We start from the raw sequence: 22,876 nt of genomic DNA, 5'->3' as shown, positions 1-22,876 counted from the left end.
GCTGATAACACAGAATTATTCAAAGTTGTTAAATCGCAAGAGGATGGTGAACAATTACAAGGGGATCTTAAGAGACTGGAAAACTGGGCGTCCAAATAACAGATGACATTTAATGTGAGCAAATGCAAAGTGATGCATATGGGAAAGAGGAACCCAAACTTTAGCTAAGTAATGCAAAGTTCCACATTAGGAGTCACCGACCAGGAAAGGGATCTAGGTCTCATCGTTGATGATACGTTGAAACCTTCTGTTCAGTGTGTGGTGGCAGCTGCTAAAGCAAATAGAATGTTAGGTATTATTAGGAAAGGAATGGAAAACAAAAATGAGGATGTTACAATGCCTTTGTATCGCTCCATGGTGCGACCACACCTCGAATATTATGTGCAATTCTGGTCACTGCATCTCAAAAAAGATATAATAAATTTAGAAAAGGTACAGAGAAGGGCGACGAAAATGATAAAGGGGATGGGACAACGTCTCTATGAGGAAAAACTAAAGCTGCTAATGCTCTTCAGCTTGGAGAAGAGACGGCTGAGGGGAGATATGTTTAGAGGTCCATAGGATAAAAATAAATAATACTTAGGATAACAGTTACCCACAGCTCACTTATACCAAGATTCCCCGATGCAGACGTCTGTCTAACAAACTCAATAGCTCTGTCTAGAGTGATATATCCTATATAATAATTCTCACCTCCAACGTTCTAATGTGCCTGGTACCGTGGGTCCCTCGGATGTGGTCTGCTAGGCAGTTTAGAATGCACTGATGTCAGTGATGTCACTGACAGCTGATTCCAAGGCAAGGAGAGGAGTACCTACTCCTCCCCCTGCCTGGGAAACAGCTGTCAGTGCTCCCCCCTCGGCGCAACACCCAAGCCCCTGCCCTGCAAAACCGCGAGCCAGGCAGGGGGAGGAGTAGGGAAACACGTGGAGCATGTTTCCCTACTCCTCCCCCTGCCTACCAATCAGCTCTCAGTGCCTCCCCTCGGGGCAACACCCAAGCCCCTCTGCCCCGGCGCAGCACCCAAGCCCCTACCCCCCCCCAACGCATCACCCAAGACCCTCCCCTCGGCGCATCATCAAAACCCCTACCCCCCCCCCCCTCGGGCACATCAACTCCCTCGCCACCCGCAGCCGCCAATACTAACGCTGTCCGGCCGCTGCTGCTTCTCCTGTGGAGCAGCAGCGGACGGTACAAAAAGAAAAAAGCCAAAAAAAGATTTTTAACCTGAAACGCGGCACCATAGACAGCCATCTGGCATTGGCTGTCGTCACTGCAGCCGCTCCTTCTCTCCCCTCCACATCACTGCCCCTGCAGGAAGACCCCGGAGGAGCGCAGCGACGTCAGAGGGGAGAGGAGGAGCGGCTGCAGAGATGACAGCCAATGCCAGGTGGCTGTCTACGGAGCCGTGGTTCAGGTTTAAAATCTTTTTTGGGCTTTTTTCTTTTTGTACCGGCCGCTGCTGCTCAACAGGAGACGCAGCAGCGGACGGACAGCGTTAGTATTGGCGGCTGCGGGTGGCGAGGGGGTTGATGTGCCCGAGGGGGGTAGGGACTTGGGTGATGCGCTGGGGGGGTAGGGGTTTGGGGGATGCACCATAGGGGGAGGGGAGGGTCACTGGACATGGGTGGCTGGAGGGGGAGAGGAGGGTTGCTGGACATGGATGGCTGCAGGGGGGGCAGGGAAGAGGGAGGGGGTCCTGAGACCAGATGGGTGGCTGCAGGGGAGGGCAGAAGAGACAGAAGGGACGCTGCAGGGGGGGCAGGGGGAGAGGAGGGTCACTGGACATGGGTGGCTGCAGGGGGGGCAGGGGAGAGAGGTGGGTCGCTGGACATGGGTGGCTACAGGGGGGGCAAGTGGGAAAGGAGAGGAGGATCGTTGGACATGGGTGGCTGCAGGGGGGCAGGGGAGAGGAGGGTCGCTGGACATGGGTAGCTGCAGGGGGAGAGGGTTGCTGGGCATGGGTGGCTGCAGGGGGGGCAGGGGGAGAGTCGCTGGGCATGGGTGGGAGCAGGGGAGAGAGGAGGGCCGCTGCACATGCGTGGCTACAGGGGCAGAGGAGGGTTGGTGGGGAGGGGGTCCTGAGACCAGATGGGTGGCTGCAGGGGGGGGCAGGGGAGACAGGAAGGATGCTGCGGGGGGGTGGGGATTACCTTTGCTAGCGCCCGTTTCATTGCCTACCGAAACGGGCCTTTTATACTAGTATATATATATATATGTATATATATAAATCTTGCTTCTGGCCCCACTCCAGGTGTTTTGTTAGAGAAGTGAACACAAGCCACAATGATATATGGTAAAATTATGTATCATACCTGATAATTTTCTTTCCATTAATCTAAGCTGATCAATCCATAGACTGGTGGGTTGTGTCCGTCTACCAGCAGGTGGTGATAGAGAGCAATCCTTTTGCCTCCCTATATGTAGTCCTGTGCTGCCGGAAACTCCTCAGTATGTCGATATCAAAGCTCCATCCGCAGGACTCAGCACTTAGAGAATTACACCCAGAAAGGGACACTCTGCCCAGCTCACCACCGCCGAAACGGGGGAGGGGAATCAACCCAGCTCATCCCCACACAAGTGGGGGAGGGGAATCCGTCCAGCTCATCCCCGCGGAGCGGGGGAGGGACACCACACCACACCCGCTGATGCGGGGGGATCTGGCTTATCCTGCGACCACAACCGCGGGAGGAGCTGACTGACCCTAACACCGCCGAAGCGGGAGGGATATAAGGCGGCTGCACAAAATGGGAGGGAGTGCCTGCAGAATTTAGGTCTCAATCCAGCCCCGTAAAACGGAGGGGAGAGAAATGCAGCAGCTCACTGTAACACAAAATCGTCTCAACTCCAGAAGAATTCAATCGAAAAAACTTGACACGAAGACCTCCTGAACAGGAACTGAAAACTAAACTTGAACCTGAAATGCAACCAGAATATAAACAGTACAGATATCAGGGAGGGGCTATGGATTGATCAGCTATGATTAATGGAAAGAAAATTATCAGGTATGATACATAATTTTACCTTCCATATCATCGTGCTGATCAATCCATAGACTGGTGGGATGTATCGAAGCAGTACTCACCCAGGGCGGGACATAGAAATCCCTGACCGCAACACTGAAGCTCCAAAACGGGCCTCCGCCCGAGCAGCCACAGTCAAGCGGTAATGACTAGAGAAGATATGAGCCGATGCCCAAGTTGCTGCCTTACAAATCTCTTCCAAGGAGACGGACCTGGCCTCTGCCATCGAGGCTGCCTGTGCTCTAGTGGAGTGAGCCTTCAGCTGGATAGGCGGCACCTTCCCCGCGGCCACATAAGCCGCTGCAATGGTTTCCTTGACCCATCGTGCCACTGTAGGCTTGGATGCCTGCAGACCCTTACGAGGACCTGCGAACAGCACAAACAGATGATCCGACTTCCGGAAATCATTGGTCACTTCCAAGTATCTGATGATGACTCGTCTCACATCTAGATATTTGAGAGCAGAGTACTCCTCTGGGTAGTCCTCCCTACGAAAGGAGGGAAGACAGAGCTGCTGATTCACATGGAAACGAGAAACAATCTTGGGCAGGAAGGAAGGCACCGTGCGAATAGACACTCCTGCCTCCTTGAACTGCAGGAAGGGCTCTCGACATGATAGCGCTTGGAGCTCGGAAACTCATCTGGCTGAAGTGATAGCCACCAAAAAGACTGCTTTCAACGTCAGGTCTTTCAGAGATGCCCTCGACAAGGGTTCAAAAGGCGGCTTCTGCAAGGCTCTTAGCACTAGATTGAGATTCCATGCAGGCACCACCAAGCGCAGAGGAGGGCGTAGGTGATTAACTCCCTTGAGAAAGCGCACCACATCTGGCTGCGAGGCCAGGGAAGCACCCTTCAGGCGACCCCTGAAGCAAGCCAGAGCCGCTACCTGGACTTTAAGGGAACTGAGCGACAGGCCTTTCTCCAGACCTTCTTGCAGGAACGCCAACACTGAAGAAATTGGAGCAGTGAAGGGAGAAAGAGAGCCTGCCTCACACCACGATGCAAAGGTACGCCAAACGCTTCCTCGCTCTCAGGATAGTGGCGATGACCTTGTCTGAGAAGCCCTTCTTCCTCAGACGCTGCCGCTCAATAGCCAGGCCGTAAGACCAAAGGGGGAGGGATCCTCCATCACCACGGGACCCTGATGCAACAGGCCTCGCTCCGCTGGCAGCCGCAGAGGGCCGTCCACTGAGAGCCTGATCAAGTCCGCATACCAGGGACGTCGGGGCCAGTCCGGACCCACCAGGATTATCCGGCCCGGATGCTTTGCCACCCGGCCTAGCACCCTGCCCAACATGGGCCAGGGCGGGAACACATAGAGGAGCTCCTGTGTCAGCCACTGTTGGAGAAGAGCATCTACTCCCAGAGATCGAGGGTCCCATCCTCTGCTGAAAAAGCGCGGCACTTGGCAATTGGCCGATGACGCCATCAGATCTAGGCTCGGCTGGCCCCAGCGCTTCGTGATGTCCAAGAACGCCTGAGCAGATAGCTGCCACTCTCCGGGATCCAAGTTATGGCGACTGAGAAAGTCCGCCTTGACATTCATGACTCCCGCAATGTGGGCCGCCGACAGCTGGGAGAGGAAATCTTCAAAATGCTCATGGCCTGCACTAACAGGTTGGGCAAATCCTCTGAGCGAAAGATCCGTGCTGCAGAGGGGTCATCTGCTCCATCCGAGCGGGAATCCGTCTCCTCCAAGGAATCCACAAGGGACCGTTGGGAGAACTCAGATACACTGCCCTCATCTACATCAGAGGAGACAGAGTCCTCTAGGGCCTGGAAATCCACCCGAGGGCGTTTGCTTCCGGAGGCCTCAACCCCTTTATCGGACAGGGGAGCAGGGGCAGCGTTTTGCATAAGAAAAGCCTGATGCAGCAGCAAAATGAACTCAGGGGAGAAACCCTCCAGACTGTGCACTTCTGCAGCCTGGGCCATGGCCCTAGACGCACCCTCAACCGGCGCTTGCAAGAGCGGGGGAGAAACATGCTGCGCATCCAAAATCACATCCGGCGTGAAACTCCGAGAAGGAGCAGCGCGGGAAAAACGGCGCTTAACTTTTGCCGCTTTCTTGCCATCGCCCGAATCAAGGGCGACCATAGCATTAACGTCTCCCACCTCAGGGGCAGCCCAAGAAGAAGCCGTCCGAGCAGAGTGGCCGGCCAAAATGGGGGGGCGAGCAGCAGGGGATGGGCGTTTATGGCGGGAAAAAAAACGCCGCACCGGAGGAAGAACCGGGACACTGACCGGACTCCAAACTGACGCCCAAAAAAGGCGATTCAGGCTTTGAAACCCCCGCATCCCCGCTAGACGCGCACACGCGGTCCGGGAGCGATTTTTCGCGCCCTCGCCCTCTGACGCCATAAGCCACGTGGAGACCGATCGGGGAGCCCCCTGCCCGCTACAAAAGGAAAAAATTACCTGCTTCTCGCTCTGAGCTGTAACGAACTGGTGTCCCAGTGAGCAGCTGCAATAAACGCTGATATAAACGTTGAAATAAACGCCCTTAAAGGACGTTCAAATTTGTTTTATTTTTTTTTAACGGAGCCAGCGGGAGGGGGGAGAAAAGGAGGGACCTGGCACCACCAGGTTTGCACTTGCTCAAGAAGAGCCCTCAACCCCAGGTACTCAACAAAACCTAAGAATTAGGCTTGGAGATCTAGCCAGAGCTGCTGCTGTGTGTGACCACCACCTGCTGAGATAGAGAACATACTGAGGAGTTTCCGGCAGCACATGACCACATATAGGGAGGCAAAAGGATTGCTCTCTATCTCCACCTGCTGGTAGATGGACACAACCCACCAGTCTATGGATTGCTCAGCATGATGATATGGAAATTATGTTTCTCCGAGGACAAGCAGGCTGCTTGTTCTCACTGATGGGTGACGTCCACGGCAGCCCCTCCAATCAGAAACTTCACTAGCAAAGTCCTTTGCTAGTCCTCGCGCGCCCATGCGCACCGCGCATGCTCGGCCGTCTTCCCGCCCGAACCGGCTCGTGTTCGTCAGTCTTCTTTTGTCCGCGTTCGGTACGGTCGTGTTTTGCGCCGTTCGCGCCCCTTAAGTTGACCCTCGCGCGTCTTTTTGACTTTTCGCTAAAAAAAAAAAAAAAAAAGGGATTCCGGTGAAGGGCCTTTTGGTCTTTTTCCCTTCCCCCTATTTCTAGTTTTTGGCCCCGTTAAGTTTTCTTTCATTTTCGGGGTAGGCCCTTTTGAGGCCTCGGGTCGAGTTTTTTTCTCCCCATCTTTTGGTGCCTTACCGCAATTACGAGTTTTGATTTCGCTGGCGTGATTTTTCCGCCCATGTCATCGAAGTCTCCCAGCGGCTTCAAGAAGTGCACCCAGTGCGCCCGGGTAATCTCGCTCACTGATAGGCACGCGTCGTGTCTTCAGTGTCTGGGGGCTGGGCACCGCCCGCAGGCCTGCAGTCTTTGCGCCCTTTTACAGAAAAGGACTCAGGTAGCGAGATTGGCCCAGTGGAACGTTTTGTTCTCTTTGTCGGCATCGGGAGGATCGAGTGCGTCGACGTCGACAGCGTCAACACCTCCGCCCTCGGCCGCGACGGTATCGATTGCATCGAGGCATCGACCCTCTGCATCGTCGGGGCCGAGGCATCAGAAGGCTGCGTCGGCGTCGGTGGTACCTGGACCTCCGCTTATGCTGAGGTCGTCGGACGGTGGTGCTTCGTCTGGAGTGCAGGTGAGGGCTGTCCATTCCCCTGCTGGTGGCGGTGAGCCTTCGGGTGGGTCTCCCCCTACCCTGAGGGCTCCTGCGGTACAGCCCCCCCCCCCCCCCCCCCGAGACCGACCTTCTTCGGCCTCGGCCCTGAGGAAGCGACGGTTGGATTCTACGTTCTCCTCGTTGGTACCGGGAAGCTCCGGTGACATGCTTCGTTTGAAAAAGTCAAAGAAGCATCGACACCGGTCTCCTTCCCGCGTCGGTACCGAGAGCTCTGGGTCGCCGAGGGAGTCGGCACCCAGTAGGCATCGGCACCGGGAGGACCGCTCACCCTCTGTTCAGGAGGTGTCGATGCGCTCCACCTTGGACAGCCCGGAACAGCCTCCACGCCCGGAACAGACTCTGAGTTCGACTCCTGCATCGGCTTCCATGTCTTTCTCCACAGCCGCCCTGCACGAGAGTCTCCGGGCCGTTCTCCCAGAGATTCTGGGAGAGCTGTTGAGCCCTTCCCCTCCGGTACCGGGGGTGCTTGCGCCACCGGTACTGTCGAGTGAGGCGCTGGCTGGCCCCTTGCCCAGGGTGAGGTCTCCGACATCGGTGCCGCTTGCGGTACCGACTGCGGTCGCCTACCAGGAAGGCTCCCCGACGATGTCGGCGGAGGGAGCTTCGCCGGTGCGGGCGAGGGAGTCTACCTCTCGACGCTCCCACCGTGGCCGTGGTTCCACGGAGTCGAGCCGGGCACGGCTTCAGACACAGGTTCGTGAACTTGTGTCTGATACCGATGGTGAGGCCTCGTGGGAGGAGGAGGAGGAGGACATCAGATATTTCTCTGACGAGGAGTCTGATGGCCTTCCTTCGGATCCCACTCCCTCCCCTGAAAGGCAGCTTTCTCCTCCCGAGAGTCTGTCTTTGCGGCCTTTGTCCGGGAGATGTCTACGGCCATCCCCTTCCCGGTGGTTGTGGAGGACGAGCCCAGGGCTGAAATGTTTGAGCTCCTGGACTATCCTTCTCCACCTAAGGAAGCGTCCACAGTACTCATGCATCATGTCGTAAAAAAGACATTGCTGGCGAACTGGACCAAGCCTTTAACTAATCCCCACATTCCCAAGAAGATCGAGTCCCAGTACCGGATCCATGGGGACCCAGAGCTGATGCGCACTCAGTTGCCTCACGACTCTGGAGGTGTGGATTTGGCCCTAAAGAAGGCTAAGAGTTCTAGGGAGCATGCTTCGGTGCCCCCAGGCAAATACTCTAGAACCTTAGACTCCTTTGGGAGGAAGGCCTACCATTCCTCTATGCTCGTGGCCAAAATTCAGTCTTACCAGCTCTACACGAGCATACACATGCGGAACAATGTGCGGCAGGTTGGCGGGCTTGGTGGACAAGCTCCCTCCTGAGCAAGCCAAGCCAATTCAGGAGGTGGTCATGCAGCTGAAGGCGTGCAGAAAATTCCTGGCCAGAGGGGTGTATGACACCTTTGATGTTGCGTCCAGGGCCGCTGCTCAAGGTGTGGTGATGCGCAGACTCTCATGGCTACGTGCCTCCGACCTGGAGAATAGGATCCAGCAGCGGATTGCGGACTCGCCTTGCCGTGCGGATAATATTTTTGGAGAAAAGGTCGAACAGGTGGTAGAGCAGCTCCACCAGCGGGATACCGCTTTCGACAAGTTCTCCCGCCGGCAGCCTTCAGCTTCTACCTCCACAGGTAGACGTTTTTATGGGGGAAGGAAGACTGTTCCCTACTCTTCTGGCAAGCGTAGGTACAATCCTCCTTCTCGACAGCCTGCGGCCCAGGCTAAGCCCCAGCGCGCTCGCTCTCGTCAGCAGCGTGCGACTCAGCAAGGCCCCTCGGCTCCCCAGCAAAAGCAAGGGACGAGCTTTTGACTGGCTCCAGCAGAGCATAGCCGACATCCAAGTGTCAGTGCCGGGCGATCTGCCGGTCGGAGGGAGGTTGAAAGTTTTTCACCAAAGGTGGCCTCTCATAACCTCCGATCAGTGGGTTCTTCAAATAGTCCGGCACGGATACACCCTCAATTTGGCCTCAAAACCTCCAAATTGTCCACCGGGAGCTCAGTCTTACAGCTTCCACACAAGCAGGTACTTGCCGAGGAACTCTCCGCCCTTCTCAGCGCCAATGCGGTCGAGCCCGTGCCATCCGGGCAGAAGGGCTGGGATTCTATTCCAGGTACTTCCTTGTGGAAAAGAAAACAGGGGGGATGCGTCCCATCCTAGACCTAAGGGCCCTGAACAAATATCTGGTCAAGGAAAAGTTCAGGATGCTTTCCCTGGGCACCCTTCTCCCCATGATTCAGGAAAACGATTGGCTATGCTCTCTGGACTTGAAGGACGCCTACACGCACATCCTGATACTGCCAGCTCACAGACAGTATCTGCGATTTCAGCTGGGGACACGTCACTTCCAGTACTGTGTTCTACCCTTTGGGCTCGCCTCTGCGCCCAGAGTGTTCATGAAGTGCTTGGCTGTAGGAGCAGCGGCACTTCGCAGGCTGGGGGTACACGTGTTCCCATATCTCGACGATTGGCTGGTGAAGAACACATCCGAGGCAGGAGCTCTACAGTCTATGCAGATGACTATTCGCCTCCTGGAGCTACTGGGGTTTGTGATAAATTATTTAAAGTCCCATCTTCTCCCAGTACAGAGACTCGAATTCATAGGAGCTCTGCTGGATTCTCGGACGGCTCGTGCCTATCTCCCAGAGGCGAGAGCCAACAACTTGTTGTCCCTCGTCTCGCGGGTGCAAGCGTCCCAGCAGATCACAGCTCGGCAGATGTTGAGATTGCTGGGCCACATGGCCTCCACAGTTCATGTGACTCCCATGGCCCACCTTCACATGAGATCCGCTGAATGGACCCTAGCTTCCCAGTGGTTTCAGGCTGCTGGGGATCTAGACGACGTGATCCACCTGTCCACGAGTTTTCTCAAATCCCTGTATTGGTGGACGATTTGGTCCAATTTGACTCTGGGACGTCCTTTCCAAATTCCTCAGCCACAAAAAAATGCTGACTACGGATGCGTCTCTCCTGGGGTGGGGAGCTCATGTCGATGGGCTTCACACCCAGGGAAGCTGGTCCCTCCAGGAACGCGATCTGCAGATCAATCTTCTAGAGTTGCGAGCGGTCTGGAACACTCTGAAGGCTTTCAGAGATCGGCTGTCCCACCAAATTATCCAAATTCAGACAGGCAACCAGGTTGCCATGTATTACATCAACACGCAGGGGGGCACCGGATCTCGCCCCCTGTGACAGGAAGCCGTCAGCATGTGGCTCTGGGCTCGCCGTCACGGCATGGTGCTCCAAGCCACATATCTGGCAGGCGTAAACAACAGTCTGGCCGACAGACTGAGCAGGATTATGCAACCTCACGAGTGTCGCTCAATTCCCGAGTAGTGCGACAGATCTTCCAGGTGTGGGGCAATCTCTTTGCATCTCGAGCCAACCACAAAGTCCCTCAGTTCTGTTCCAGGCTCAGGCCCACTGCAGACTGGCATCGGATGCCTTCCTCCTGGACTGGGGGGAGGGTCTGCTGTATGCTTATCCTCCCATACCTCTGGTGGGGAAGACTTTGTTGAAACTCAAGCAAGACCGAGGCACCATGATTCTGATTGCTCCTTTTGGCCGCGTCAGATCTGGTTCCCTCTTCTTCTGGAGTTATCCTCCGAAGAACCGTGGAGATTGGAGTGTTTTCCGACCCTCATCACACAGGACGAAGGGGCGCTTCTGCATCCCAACCTCTGGTCTCTGGCTCTCACGCCCTAGATGTTGAGAGTGTAAACTTTGCCCCTTTGGGTCTGTCAGAGGGTGTCTCCCGCATCTTGCTTGCTTCCAGGAAAGATTCCACTAAGAGGAGTTACTTCTTTCTATGGAGGAGGTTTGCCATCTGGTGTGACAGCAAGGCCCTAGATCCTCGCTCTTGTCCTACACAGACCCTGCTTGAATACCTTCTGCACTTGTCTGAGTCTGGTCTCAAGACCAACTCTGTAAGGGTTCACCTTAGTGAAGGTAAGCCAATCTCAGGACAGCCTTTAGTTGTTCGCTTCATGAGAGGTTTGCTTTTGTCAAAGCCCCCTGTCAAACCTCCTACAGTGTCATGGGATCTCAATGTCATTCTCACCCAGCTGATGAAACCTCCTTTTGAGCCACTGAACTCCTGCCATCTGAAGTACTTGACCTGGAAGGTCATTTTCTTGGTGGCAGTTACTTCAGCTCATAGAGTCAGTGAGCTTCAGGCCCTGGTAGCCCAGGCCCCTTACACCAAATTTCATCATAACAGAGTAGTCCTCCGCACTCACCCTAAGTTCTTGCCAAGGGTTGTGTCGGAGTTCCATCTGAACCAGTCAATTGTCTTGCCAACATTCTTTCCCCGTCCTCATTCCTGCCCTGCTGAACGTCAGCTGCACACATTGGACTGCAAAAGAGCATTGGCCTTCTATCTGGAGCGGACACAGCCCAACAGACAGTCCGCCCAATTGTTTGTTTCTTTTGATTCCAACAGGAGGAGAGTGGCTGTAGGGAAACGCACCATATCCAATTGGCTAGCAGATTGCATTTCCTTCACTTACGCCCAGGCTGGGCTGCTCTTGAGGGTCATGTCACGGCTCATAATGTCAGAGCCATGGCTGCGTCAGTGGCCCACTTGAAGTCAGCCACTATTGAAGAGATGTGCAAAGCTGCGACGTGGTCATCTTTCCACACATTCACATCTCATTACTGCCTGCAGCAGGATACCCGACGCGACAGTCGGTTCGGGCAGTCCGTGCTTCAGAATCTGTTCGGGTTTAGGATCCAACTCCACCCTGTTTATTCTGTTCCAGGCTAGTTAGTTGGAAAAATTATTAGGTCAATCTCAGTTATGTCCTCGCCGTTGCGAGGCCCAATTGACCATGTTTGTTGTTTTGAGTGAGCCTGGGGGCTAGGGATACCCCATCAGTGAGAACAAGCAGCCTGCTTGTCCTCGGAGAAAGTGAATGCTACATACCTGTAGAAGGTATTCTCCGAGGACAGCAGGCTGATTGTTCTCACAAACCCACCCGCCTCCCCTTTGGAGTTGTGTCTTCCCTTGTCTTTGTCTTGCTACATATGGGACTGACGAACACGAGCCGGTTCGGGCGGGAAGATGGCCGCGCATGCGCGGTGCGCATGGGCGCGCGAGGACTAGCAAAGGACTTTGCTAGTGAAGTTTCCGATTGGAGGGGCTGCCGTGGACGTCACCCATCAGTGAGAACAATCAGCCTGCTGTCCTCGGAGAATACCTTCTACAGGTATGTAGCATTCGCTTTATTGGTAAGAAAATAGACAAGATACAAAATATAGAAATCTGCACAAGCTTCTATGCACTCTAAATCTTTTACTGATATGAGCACTACCAAACTATATTGTCTAACTATACACTGATTATCCCTAGACTAAGTACCCGTAATGATTAGAACAGTACAAAATGATATCCTAATAATCCTTATGAAAACTTATCACATCTTATGCAAAATACAAATTAGCAGCTTATTCTCTGACCACGAGATGACATAAACCAATCTTCCTTGCTTAGATAACACCAATAACTAATCCCAGACTAGGAAGTAAATCACCGTGATCTTACCGCTGTCCTTATGACGGCTTCAGATAAGAACGTAGCAGAATCTCCCCAGACGCTGTCTCAGCTGTCTGTGTCTTCGATGTCGACCAGGTCTCTCTCAGCAAGCAGGTTTCCGTCCCTCCGTTGGATCTCAGAGCCAATTTTTCTGCCACATGTAATTGCACCAGTTATGCAGGTCACAAGGTTGGTATCAAACACAGTCTCTGGCTCACCCCGAGCCTTGCTGGATTTCTCAGGTCCTCTGACTGGTTGCTCCTCTCCGAGGGTCTCCGCCTTACTACTTTCTTCAGTTCCTGCTTCCCCCCCCCCCCCCCCCCCCCCCCCCCCGTACCTCTTGGTCAGGTGACTGCAGGAATCCAATCATGATCTCGTCCAATTAGTACCTGGGCAAGAAGAGTTCTTTGTTTTGTGAACATGGAAATGTTAACTTCTGGTGCTAAGTGTGACTCCCATCTCAGCTTCTCAGGTTGCTAAAGGGAGGGGGTTGGAACACAGAAAGTCCTTGGCTTCAGTGAATCTGCCAGTGTTTTTCCACAAGCTGAAGCTGGATCCTGCTGACACAGTAGGATTCAGGTCAGGATTTGTAGCATCCATTTTGTTTGTAACAGGATGCACTAGGCTTGTATGAACCAAAGCCATCACAGGTAAGATCACAGGGAAATACCCCTACAGGTCTATAAAATAATGAATGGATTTGAACGGGTAGATGTGAATTGTTTGTTTACTCTTTCGAGGACTAGGGGGCACGCAATGAAGCTACAAAGTAGTAAATTTTAAAATGAATCTGAGAAAATATTTCTTCACACAACATGTAATTAAAGTTATGTGCTACTTTGTAGCTTCAGTTAGCAGTTAACTTCGGGTTTAAAAAAGGTTTGAATAGCTTCCTAAAAGAAAAGTCCGTAAGCCATTATTAAAATGGACGGGGAAAATCCACTTATTTCTAGGATAACTACTACTACTATTTAGCATTTCTATAGCGCTACAAGGCGTACGCAGCGCTGCACAAACATAGAAGAAAGACAGTCCCTGCTCAAAGCGCTTACAATCTAATAGACAAAAAATAAATAAAGTAAGCAAATCAATCAATTAATGTGAACGGGAAGGAAGAGAGGAGGGTAGGTGGAGGCGAGTATTGTACTGTTGGAAACAGGATGCTGGGCTTGATGGACCCTCAGTCTGTCCCAGTATGGCAATACTTACAGTGGTGGAAATAAGTATTTGATCCCTTGCTGATTTGTAAGTTTGCCCACTGACAAGACATGAGCAGCCCATAATTGAAGGGTAGGTTATTGGTAACAGTGAGAGATAGCACATCACAAATTAAATCCGAAAAATCACATTGTGGAAAGTATATGAATTTATTTGCATTCTGCAGAGGGAAATAAGTATTGATCCCCACCAACCAGTAAGAGATCTGGCCCCTACAGACCCAGGTAGATGCTCCAAATCAACTCGTTACCTGCATGACAGACAGCTGTCGCAATGGTCACCTGTATGAAAGACACCTGTCCACAGACTCAGTGAATCAGTCAGACTCTAACCTCTACAAAATGGCCAAGAGCAAGGAGCTGTCTAAGGATGTCAGGGACAAGATCATACACCTGCACAAGGCTGGAATGGGCTACAAAACCATCAGTAAGACGCTGGGCGAGAAGGAGACAACTGTTGTGCCATAGTAAGAAAATGGAAGAAGTACAAAATGACTGTCAATCGACAAAGATCTGGGGCTCCACGCAAAATCTCACCTCGTGGGGTATCCTTGATCATGAGGAAGGTAGAACCAGCCTACAACTACAAGGGGGGAACTTGTCAATGATCTCAAGGCAGCTGGGACCACTGTCACCACGAAAACCATTGGTAACACATTACGACATAACGGATTGCAATCCTGCAGTGCCCGCAAGGTCCCCCTGCTCCGGAAGACACATGTGACGGCCCCGTCTGAAGTTGCCAGTGAACACCTGGATGATGCCGAGAGTGATTGGGAGAAGGTGCTGTGGTCAGATGAGACAAAAATTGAGCTCTTTGGCATGAACTCAACTCGCCGTGTTTGGAGGAAGAGAAATGCTGCCTATGACCCACTGTCAAGCATGGATGTGGAAATGTTATGTTTTGGGGGTGTTTCTCTGCTAAGGGCACAGGACTACTTCACCGCATCAATGGGAGAATGGATGGGGCCATGTACCGTACAATTCTGAGATCGGCTGTCCAACTTAATTATCCTAATTCAATCAATCATTTTGTGATTTACTATACCAATAAGCCGCTTGTCAAACCTCCACCAGTGTCATGGGATCTCAACATTGTTCTCACCCAGCTGATGAAAGCTACTTTGAACCACTGAATTCCTGCCATCTGAAGGGTCATTTTCTTGGTGGCTGTTATTTCAGTTCGTAGGGTCAGTGAGCTTCAGGCCCAAGTAGTGGATGCACCTTATACCTAAGTTTCATCATAACAGAGTAGTCCTCCGCATGCACCCTAAGTTCCTGCTGAAGGTGACGTCGGGGTTCCATCTGAACCAGTCAGTTTGTCTTGCAACATTCTTTCCCGTCCTCATACACACCTTAGACTGCAAGAAAGCATTGGCCTTTTACGTGGAGCGGCAAAGCCCTTCAGACAGTCCGCCCAGTTTTGTGTTGCTTTTGATCCCAACAGGAGGGGAGTCGCCATTGGAAAACGCACAATTTCCAGTGGACTATCAAGATTGCATTTCCTTCGTTCATACCCAAGCTGGCTGACTCTGGAGTGCCATGTCATGGCTCATAATGTCAGAGCCATGGCCATGTCGGTGGCTCACTTAGTCAGCCTCCAGTGAAGAGATTTGCAAAGCTGCAGCTTGGTCTTCAGTCCACACATTCACATCACACTACTGCCTTCAGCAGGATACCTGACGCGACAGTCGGTTTGGGCAGTCGGTGCTGCAGATCTGTTTGGGGTTTAGAATCCAACTCCACCCACTTAGGCCCATTTTATTCTGTTCCGGCTGCACTCTCACTAGCTGTATATAGTTTCAGGTTAATCTACGTTTTGTCCTTGCCATTGCGAGGCCAATTGACCAAAGTTTTATTGTTTTAGCGTGAGCCTGGATGCATAGGCATACCCCAGTTGTGAGAGCAACTCAGCCTGCTTGTCCTCGGAGGAAAGCGAAGATATTTACCTGTAGCAGGTATTCTCCAAGGACAGCAGGCTGTTTATTCCTCAGAAATCGGAGTTCTTGGTTTTCTTTTGATTTAGACCTTAACTGAGGAGCGCAGTTGCGCAATGGGTGGGAAGTCAGTCCGCGCATGCGCGGTGCACCACAACAGGCACACCAGAAAGCTCTGGCAAAAGTTTTTTCTTTTTGCTATTACAAATGCTGATTCTTGGGCCAACGCAGACATCGACCCAGTTGTGAGACTAATCAGCCTGCTGTCTTCGTAGAATACCTGCTACAGGTAAGTATCTTTGCTACGCTCTCTAATGCAGCTTTAAAATTGTGTACTGCAGGATGCGCTCAGGCACTCTGCAGTAGCTGCCAAATTGCCAAAAGTGCACTAAAAAAAAAATTTTTTTTTTTGAGGAATCTTTTCAGGGAGCAGTGAGTGGATGTTGTGCTAAAAGCACATCTACATTACCATGCGTTAACTAGTTAGCGCAGGAAAACTGTGTGAGCCCTTACTGCCTATCAAATATATTGTGGTAAGTGCTCATGTGGTAATAATTTTTAAATGGCCATTAGAATGAGAGGACATGAAATGAGATTGAAGGGGGGCAGACTCAAGAAAAAATGTCAGGAAGTATTTTTTCACGGAGAGAGTAGTGGATGCTTGGAATGCCCTCCCGCGGGAGGTGGTGGAAATGAAAACGGTAACAGAATTCAAACACGCGTGGGATAAACATAAAGGAATCCTATTCAGAAGGAATGGATCCTAAGGAGCTTAGCCGAGATTGGGTGGCAGAGCCAGCCGGTGGTGGGAGGCGAGGCTAGTGCTGGGCAGACTTATACGGTCTGTGCCAGAGCCAGTGGTGGGAGGCGGGGCTGGTGGTTGGTAGGCGGGGATAGTGCTGGACAGACTTATACGGTCTGTACCCTGAAGAGGACAGGTACAAATCAAAGGGTATACACAAAAAGTAGCACATATGAGTTTGTCTTGTTGGGCAGACTGGATGGACCATGCAGGTCTTTTTCTGCCGTCATTTACTGTTATTAATACAAAATATAGAAAGTTGGCCCTTTTATGGTTGTGTTAAAAATAGCCTTAGTACGCGGGAAAGACCCCTGTAAGGGCACACTATGGCTACTTGTTATGGCAGCATACTAAAAGGACCCCTAAGTGACTTTCCTTATCAGTGGGATTTGAACCTTAGTCTCTCTGGCATCCAGCTTGGCATCAATGAAGTCTATTAAAAATCAGTGGGCTAGGAAGAACAGTGTTTGAAAGTGGTGTGCCCCGAGGACTGTTTTTGAAATCTGTTAAATGGCTGGGCTACAATGGTTATTATGCATCAGCATGTAACCTTGTGCTAAGTTAAGTTATACAGATTGTGTTATACCTAAACTTCAGATAAATTAATTGCTGTTTGATTTCATTTTTCAAGCTTTGACCATTGAGTGTCCTGATCAACCCAATCAGAAACCAATAGAGAAGAAACTACCAGGTAAGAAAAGCAAAATGCAGTAATGAAAATGTCAAAGGTTGTCCCTTGCCCTGTTGGGAAAGAATTATTGAATGAAGTTTTAGTTTAACTTTCAGCAGAAATTTGTTGATTAATAAGGAGAAATTTAAAAAAGCAGTTGTATTTTAAAGGTCACAATAGAATGATTCATCTAGTTTGCCTTTTAAATAGTTGAAGAGCCTTGCCTAATTCTTGCCTTGCATACCAGCAAACAGGAGACCTTAGCTTATTAATATGCTCCTTGGGCAATATTAGTGTATCTGCCATTTATTAAGGCTTAGGATTTGAGTGGGAAGCAAGTGTGTGTAGACATTTAGAAAGAGGCTGAAGACGTCTCTGTACAGTGTTTTTTTAGGCAGATTTTGGAAGGAAGAAACTTGCAGGCATCAGTGTTCAAATTGTTTTGTCTGTTATTTGTGAATTGTATGTGTTTCATATAAGCTGCTTTGAATTTTCGGAATGGTGAGTTAGATATCGTGAAATAAATAAAATCCTATAATCTTCTTAGAAACTGTTAATGCTTCAGAACGATGTGCTTTCTTCTTGCACAGCCCACTCTGGAATTTAAGTCTACATTTTCCTCAGTTTTTCTTTCAAAAGAAATAGGAATGTCGCTTTCTTAGATTTATTTAGATTTTGCTCACACCTTTTTCAGTAGTAGCTCAAGGTGAGTTACACTGGATATTTCTCTGTTCACAATCTAAGTTTGTACCTGAGGCAATGGAGGCTTAAGTGATTTGCCCAAGACCACAAGGAGCAGCAGTGGGATTTGAACCCGCCACCTCTGGATTGCAAGACCACTGCTCTACTACTACTACTACTATTTAGCATTTCTATAGCGCTACAAGGCATACGCAGCGCTGCACAAACATAGAAGAAAGACAGTCCCTGCTCAAAGAGCTTACAATCTAATAGACAAAAAATAAAGTAAGCAAATCAATCAATTAATGTGAACGGAAGAAAGAGAGGAGGGTAGGTGGAGGCGAGTGGTTACAAGTGGTTACGAGTCAAAAGCAATGTTAAGAGGTGGGCTTTCAGTCTAGATTTAAAGGTGGCTCTAACCACTAGGCCACTCCTCCACTTCTTAGGATGGAAAGGAAGGAGTATGATAGCACCCGATCTGTTTCACTTGTGATGCTTTAGAGATGGCATCGAAAGCTTTACTATAGCTGTCGACACCCACTGAGTACCATGGCTGTAGGTGGAAGGAATTAAGTCCACTTATGCTCAAAAATAAGTTAAACACTTGTCTAGGAAGTATGCCCCATCATAATGGATTTTGGACTTCTGCATAGCCCTTTCAGGATCCCCCAATATTTCAGAGGCAGAAGGCAGCAAGTTCATTGCAAAGATACCATGCAAAATGTGTGTTTTGCATTTTCCCACAAATGGACTTACTACTTTCTGCCAATGCAGACAGGTTAGGCTTCAGGTAAGATGTATGGAAAAGACCTGCTGGGTGTGCTGCGCTGGAGCAACAGCGGTGTGCTTTTTAAAACCTAGTAAATTTTAGAGGAAGATGCCTATTTTCAGGGCCATGCCTAGGGTCTCTGGCGCCCCCTGCAGACTATCAGTTGGCGCCCCCCCCCCTGGTGAAATGATCACGCCCCCCCCCCCCCCCCGGTGAAAATGATCGCTCACCACTTGCTACACTGACAGGAATTGTCAGCAATATTCTTAGAAACAAATTGCTATACATTGCAAAATAAGATAGCAGATGTAAATCTCAAAGTGGACATATTCCAAACGCTAAAATGAAAATATTTTTTTTTCTACCTTTGTTGTCTGGTGACTTTCTTTTTCCGATCATGCTGACCCAGTATCTGAGTCTGCTGCTATCTGTCCTCTTAACTCCATTTCCAGGGCTTCCTTTCCATTTATTTCTTTACTTTCCTCCTTTCTTCTTCATTTCTTGCTCTATATCCATTTCCAGCAATTTCTTCTCTCCCCCTGGGTCCTGTCCTCCCATCCACGTCCATCCTTGTCCCTCTCTGCCCTTCCCTCCTCCATCCATAGCCAGCAATCCTCCTCTCTCCCCTCCCCTCCATTTCCAGCATTTGTCCTCTCCCTGGGCCCCCATGTCCATCCTTGTCCCTCTCTGCCCTTCCCTCCTCCATCCATAGCCAGCAATCCTCCTCCCCTCCCCTCCATTTCCAGCAAATTGTCCTCTCCCTGGGCCCCCATGTCCATCCTTGTCCCTCTCTGCCCTTCCCTCCTCCATCCATAGCCAGCAATCCTCCTCTCTCCCCTCCATTTCCAGCAAATTGTCCTCTCCCTGGGCCCCCATGTCCATCCTTGTCCCTCTCTGCCCTTCCCGCCTCCATCCATAGCCAGCAATCCTCCTCCCCTCCCCTCCATTTCCAGCAAATTGTCCTCTCCCTGGGCCCCCATGTCCATCCTTGTCCCTCTCTGCCCTTCCCTCCTCCATCCATAGCCAGCAATCCTCCTCTCTCCCCTCCCCTTCCAGCAATTTGTCTTCTCCCTGGGCCCTGCTGCTGCCCTCTCATCCATGCCTCTCTGCCCTCCCATCCATGCCCTCCCATCTATGCCTGTCTCTCTGCCCTCCCATCCATGCCTCTCTGCTCTTTCCTCCGCGCCCTGGGGCCTTTAAATCTTTTACTTCCGGTCGCAGCAGCGTCAGTGAAAGCGGAGCGCTGCCGACGTCTCCCTTCCCTTCGCGCTCTTGGTTCCCTCAGTGTCCGCCTTCTTCTGACGTCAGAAGAAGGCGGGACACTGAGGGAACCAATGAGTGCAAGGGAAGGGAGACGTCGGCAGCGCTTTCACTGACGCTGCTGTGACCAGGTAAAAGATTTAAAGGCCTTGGCGGCGCGGGGCGAGGGTAAGCACCGCGGCGGAGCCCTCCAGAGGTGGGTGCCCTCCTGCGGCGCTTACCCCGCTTACCGCATCGGCACGGCCCTGCCTATTTTCTTAAAAGGGGTATGTTCAAGGGATACCAGAACTCAAGAAATTGCACTACAGAACAGTACTCAATCCCCAAACTGCCACCATCAACTCGGGGTTGAGTTTCTGACTGGGTTCAGATAAGAGCTAGCGTTTCAAACCATGTGAAGGAGTCTTTTCTGGTAAGAGGGAGGCTGTTATTTGCAAACTATGGACAACTGGGATCTCTAGATTCAAAGGTGATAACAAATTTGATAATCTGTCCATCAGATGTCCACTCTCTCACTTTGGAATTGTCTTCCTAAAGAACTTAGGCTTGAAGATTCTTATACTCATTTTCGTAAAGCTTTAAAAACACATTTCTTTCGAGAGTCATTTGAAAAAAAACGCTTAAAATAAAAATGGGAAAAAAATTTAGATTTTTTAGTTTTACTAATGTCTATAGCTCGTTGAAATCCGTATGTTTTGACTTTTGTAGTGCTTTTCTATCATAAATGGATTTCAGAGTATGTCTACTTACTGTTTTAACATTATTTTTCCGAGGACCAGCAGGTGATGCCCACGGCAGCCCCTCCGATCGGAGATCTTCACTAGCAACAACGTTTGCTAGCCCTCACGTGCGCATGCACAGTGCATATGCGTGACAGTCTTCCTGCCCGAACGCGAGTATGTTCGCCAGTCTTCTTTTTTCCGCGGCTCAGGACAGCTGTTTACGGACATTTTGTGCCTCAAGGAGACCCCTCGCGCCTTTTTCGCCGCGTTCTTCTGTTCAGAAGTGTCCAGAAAGTCTTCCGTTGCGTTCTTCATCTTGTTTTTTAAAAAAGTGTATTTTTCCACTGTTTCCAGTGTTTTTCCCGTAAGTTTCCTTTTGTCGTCGGAAGCGGCCTTTTTTGGCCACCTGTACGGGTTTTCCCTTGTTTTGGTGCCTCTTTTTGTCACCATCGCGAATTTTGATTTCGCCGGCGTGATTTTTCCGCCCATGTCCTCGAAGCCTGCCAGCAGCTTCAAAAAGTGCACCCAGTGCAGCCGGACAATCTCGCTCACTGATAGGCACGTTTCATGCCTTCAGTGTCTGGGGGCCGGTCATCATCCCCAGGCCTGTACTCTCTGTCTTTCGCTAAAGAAGAGGACTCAGGCGGCGAGGTTAGTGCAGTGGAACCTCTTGTTCGGAGACCTCGTCCGGTACTTCGATGCCTGCGGTACCGAGGTCATCGGCAGTATCGATGTCGTCGGAGGGTGCATCGTCATCAGGAATGCTGGTGAGGGCTGTCCATTCCCCTACTGGTAGCGGTGAGCCTTCGAGTAGGTCTCCGCCTGTCTCGAGGGCTCCTGCGGTACAGGCCCCCCCCGGGATCGACCTGTTTTGGACCCGGCCCCGAGGAGGCGTTTGGATTCAACATCCTCCTCTTCGGTACGGGGAGGTACCGGTGACCTGCTTTGTGCGAAGGCAAAGAAGCATTGGCACCGGTCACCTTCCCGTCGCAGTACCGAGAGCTCTGGGTCGCCGAGGGATTCGGCACCCGCTAAGCGTCGACGCCGGGAGGATTGCTCGCCCTCCATACAAGAGGTGTCAATGCACTCTACGATGGACAGCCCAGTACCCGCCTCCGCGGCCCCAACAGATTCTGAGCTCGTCGCCGGTACCCGGACCCCTTGCCTTCCTCGACAGCCGCTCTGAATGAGAGCCTCCGAGCCATCCTTCCAGGGATCCTGGAAGAGCTGTTGCGCCCTTCCACTCCGGTACCGGGGGTGCTTGCGCCGCCGGTGCTGTTGAGAGAGGCAATGGCTGGCTCCTCACCCGTGGTGAGGTCTCCGGTCCTGGTACTGCTTGCGGTACCTGCATCGGCTGACTCCCCGACGACTTTGATGGAGGGAGCTTCATCGCCGCCGGTGCGGGAGTCTTCCTCTCGACATACCCACCGTGCCCAGGTTTCCAAGGAGTTGAGGCCTTGTGGGAAGCAGAGGAGGACCCGAGATATTTCTCTGACGAGGAGTCTTGCGGTCTTCCCTCTGATCCTACTCCCTCTCCTGAAAGGCAGCTTTCTCCTCCTGAGAGTCTTTCGCGGCCTTTGTCCAGGAAATGTCTACGGCCATTCCCTTCCCTATGGTCACGGAGGATGAGCCAAGAGCCGAAATGTTTCAGCTTTTGGACTATCCTTCGCCACCTAAGGAATCGTCCACTGTACCCTTGCATCATGTCCTCAAAAAGACATTGCTGGCGAACTGGACGAAGCTGCTAACTAATCTCCCCACATTCCCAAGAAGATAGAATCCCAGTATTGGATCCATGGGGACCCAGAGTTAATGCGGACTCAGTTGCCTCATGACTCTGGTGTGGTTGATCTGGCCCTTAAGAAGGTCAAGAGTTCTAGGGAGTACGCTTCAGCACCCCCGGGTCGTGACTCTAGAACCTTGGACTCTTTTGGGTGGAAGGCCTACCATTCTGCTATGCTCATTTCCAAAATCCAATCTTACCAGCTCTACACGAGCATTCATATGCGGAACAATGTGCGGCAGCTGGCGGACTTGGTGGACAAGCTCCCTTCTGAGCAGGCCAAGCCTTTTCAGCAGGTGGTCAGGCAGCTGAAGGCGTGTCGTAAATTCCTGGCCAGGGGTGTTTATGATACTTTTGATGTTGTGTCCAGGGCCGCTGCTCAAGGTGTGGTGTGTAGGATGAAAATAAATAAATAATCCTTAGGATAACAGTTACCCACGGATCACTTATACCAAGATTCCCCAATGCAGAAGTCTGTCTAACAAACTCACTAGCTCTGTCTAGGGTGATATCCTATATAATAATTCTCACCTCCAACGTTCTAATGTGCCTGGTACCGTGGCTCCCTCGGAGGTGGTCTGCTAGGCAGTTTAGAATGCACTGATGTCAGTGATGTCACTGACAGCTGATTCCAAGGCAAGGAGAGGAGTACCTACTCCTCCCCCTGCCTGGGAAACAGCTGTCAGTGCTCCCTCCTCGGCGCAACACCCAAGCCCCTGCCCTGCAAAACCGCG

The 22,876-nt window shown here is 51.4% G+C and overlaps 1 protein-coding gene across 2 annotated transcripts in view; it reads left to right on the top strand.

Moving 5' to 3' along the window:
* The window catches only part of TBCE (tubulin folding cofactor E), a 712,453-nt gene that overhangs the window by 660,883 nt on the left and 28,694 nt on the right, over window positions 1-22,876 (top strand). For both annotated transcript variants that reach the window (XM_030198136.1, XM_030198134.1), the window contains exon 15: window positions 16,889-16,948. In XM_030198136.1, the coding sequence (XP_030053996.1) occupies window positions 16,889-16,948 (60 nt within the window). The remainder of the gene's footprint in view (window positions 1-16,888; window positions 16,949-22,876) is intronic.

Source organism: Microcaecilia unicolor, chromosome 3 (genome assembly GCF_901765095.1).
Source record: "Microcaecilia unicolor chromosome 3, aMicUni1.1, whole genome shotgun sequence".
NCBI lineage: Eukaryota > Metazoa > Chordata > Amphibia > Gymnophiona > Siphonopidae > Microcaecilia > Microcaecilia unicolor.
Note: the sequence above shows the minus strand (reverse complement) of the source record. Positions and strands in the feature narration are given on the sequence as shown.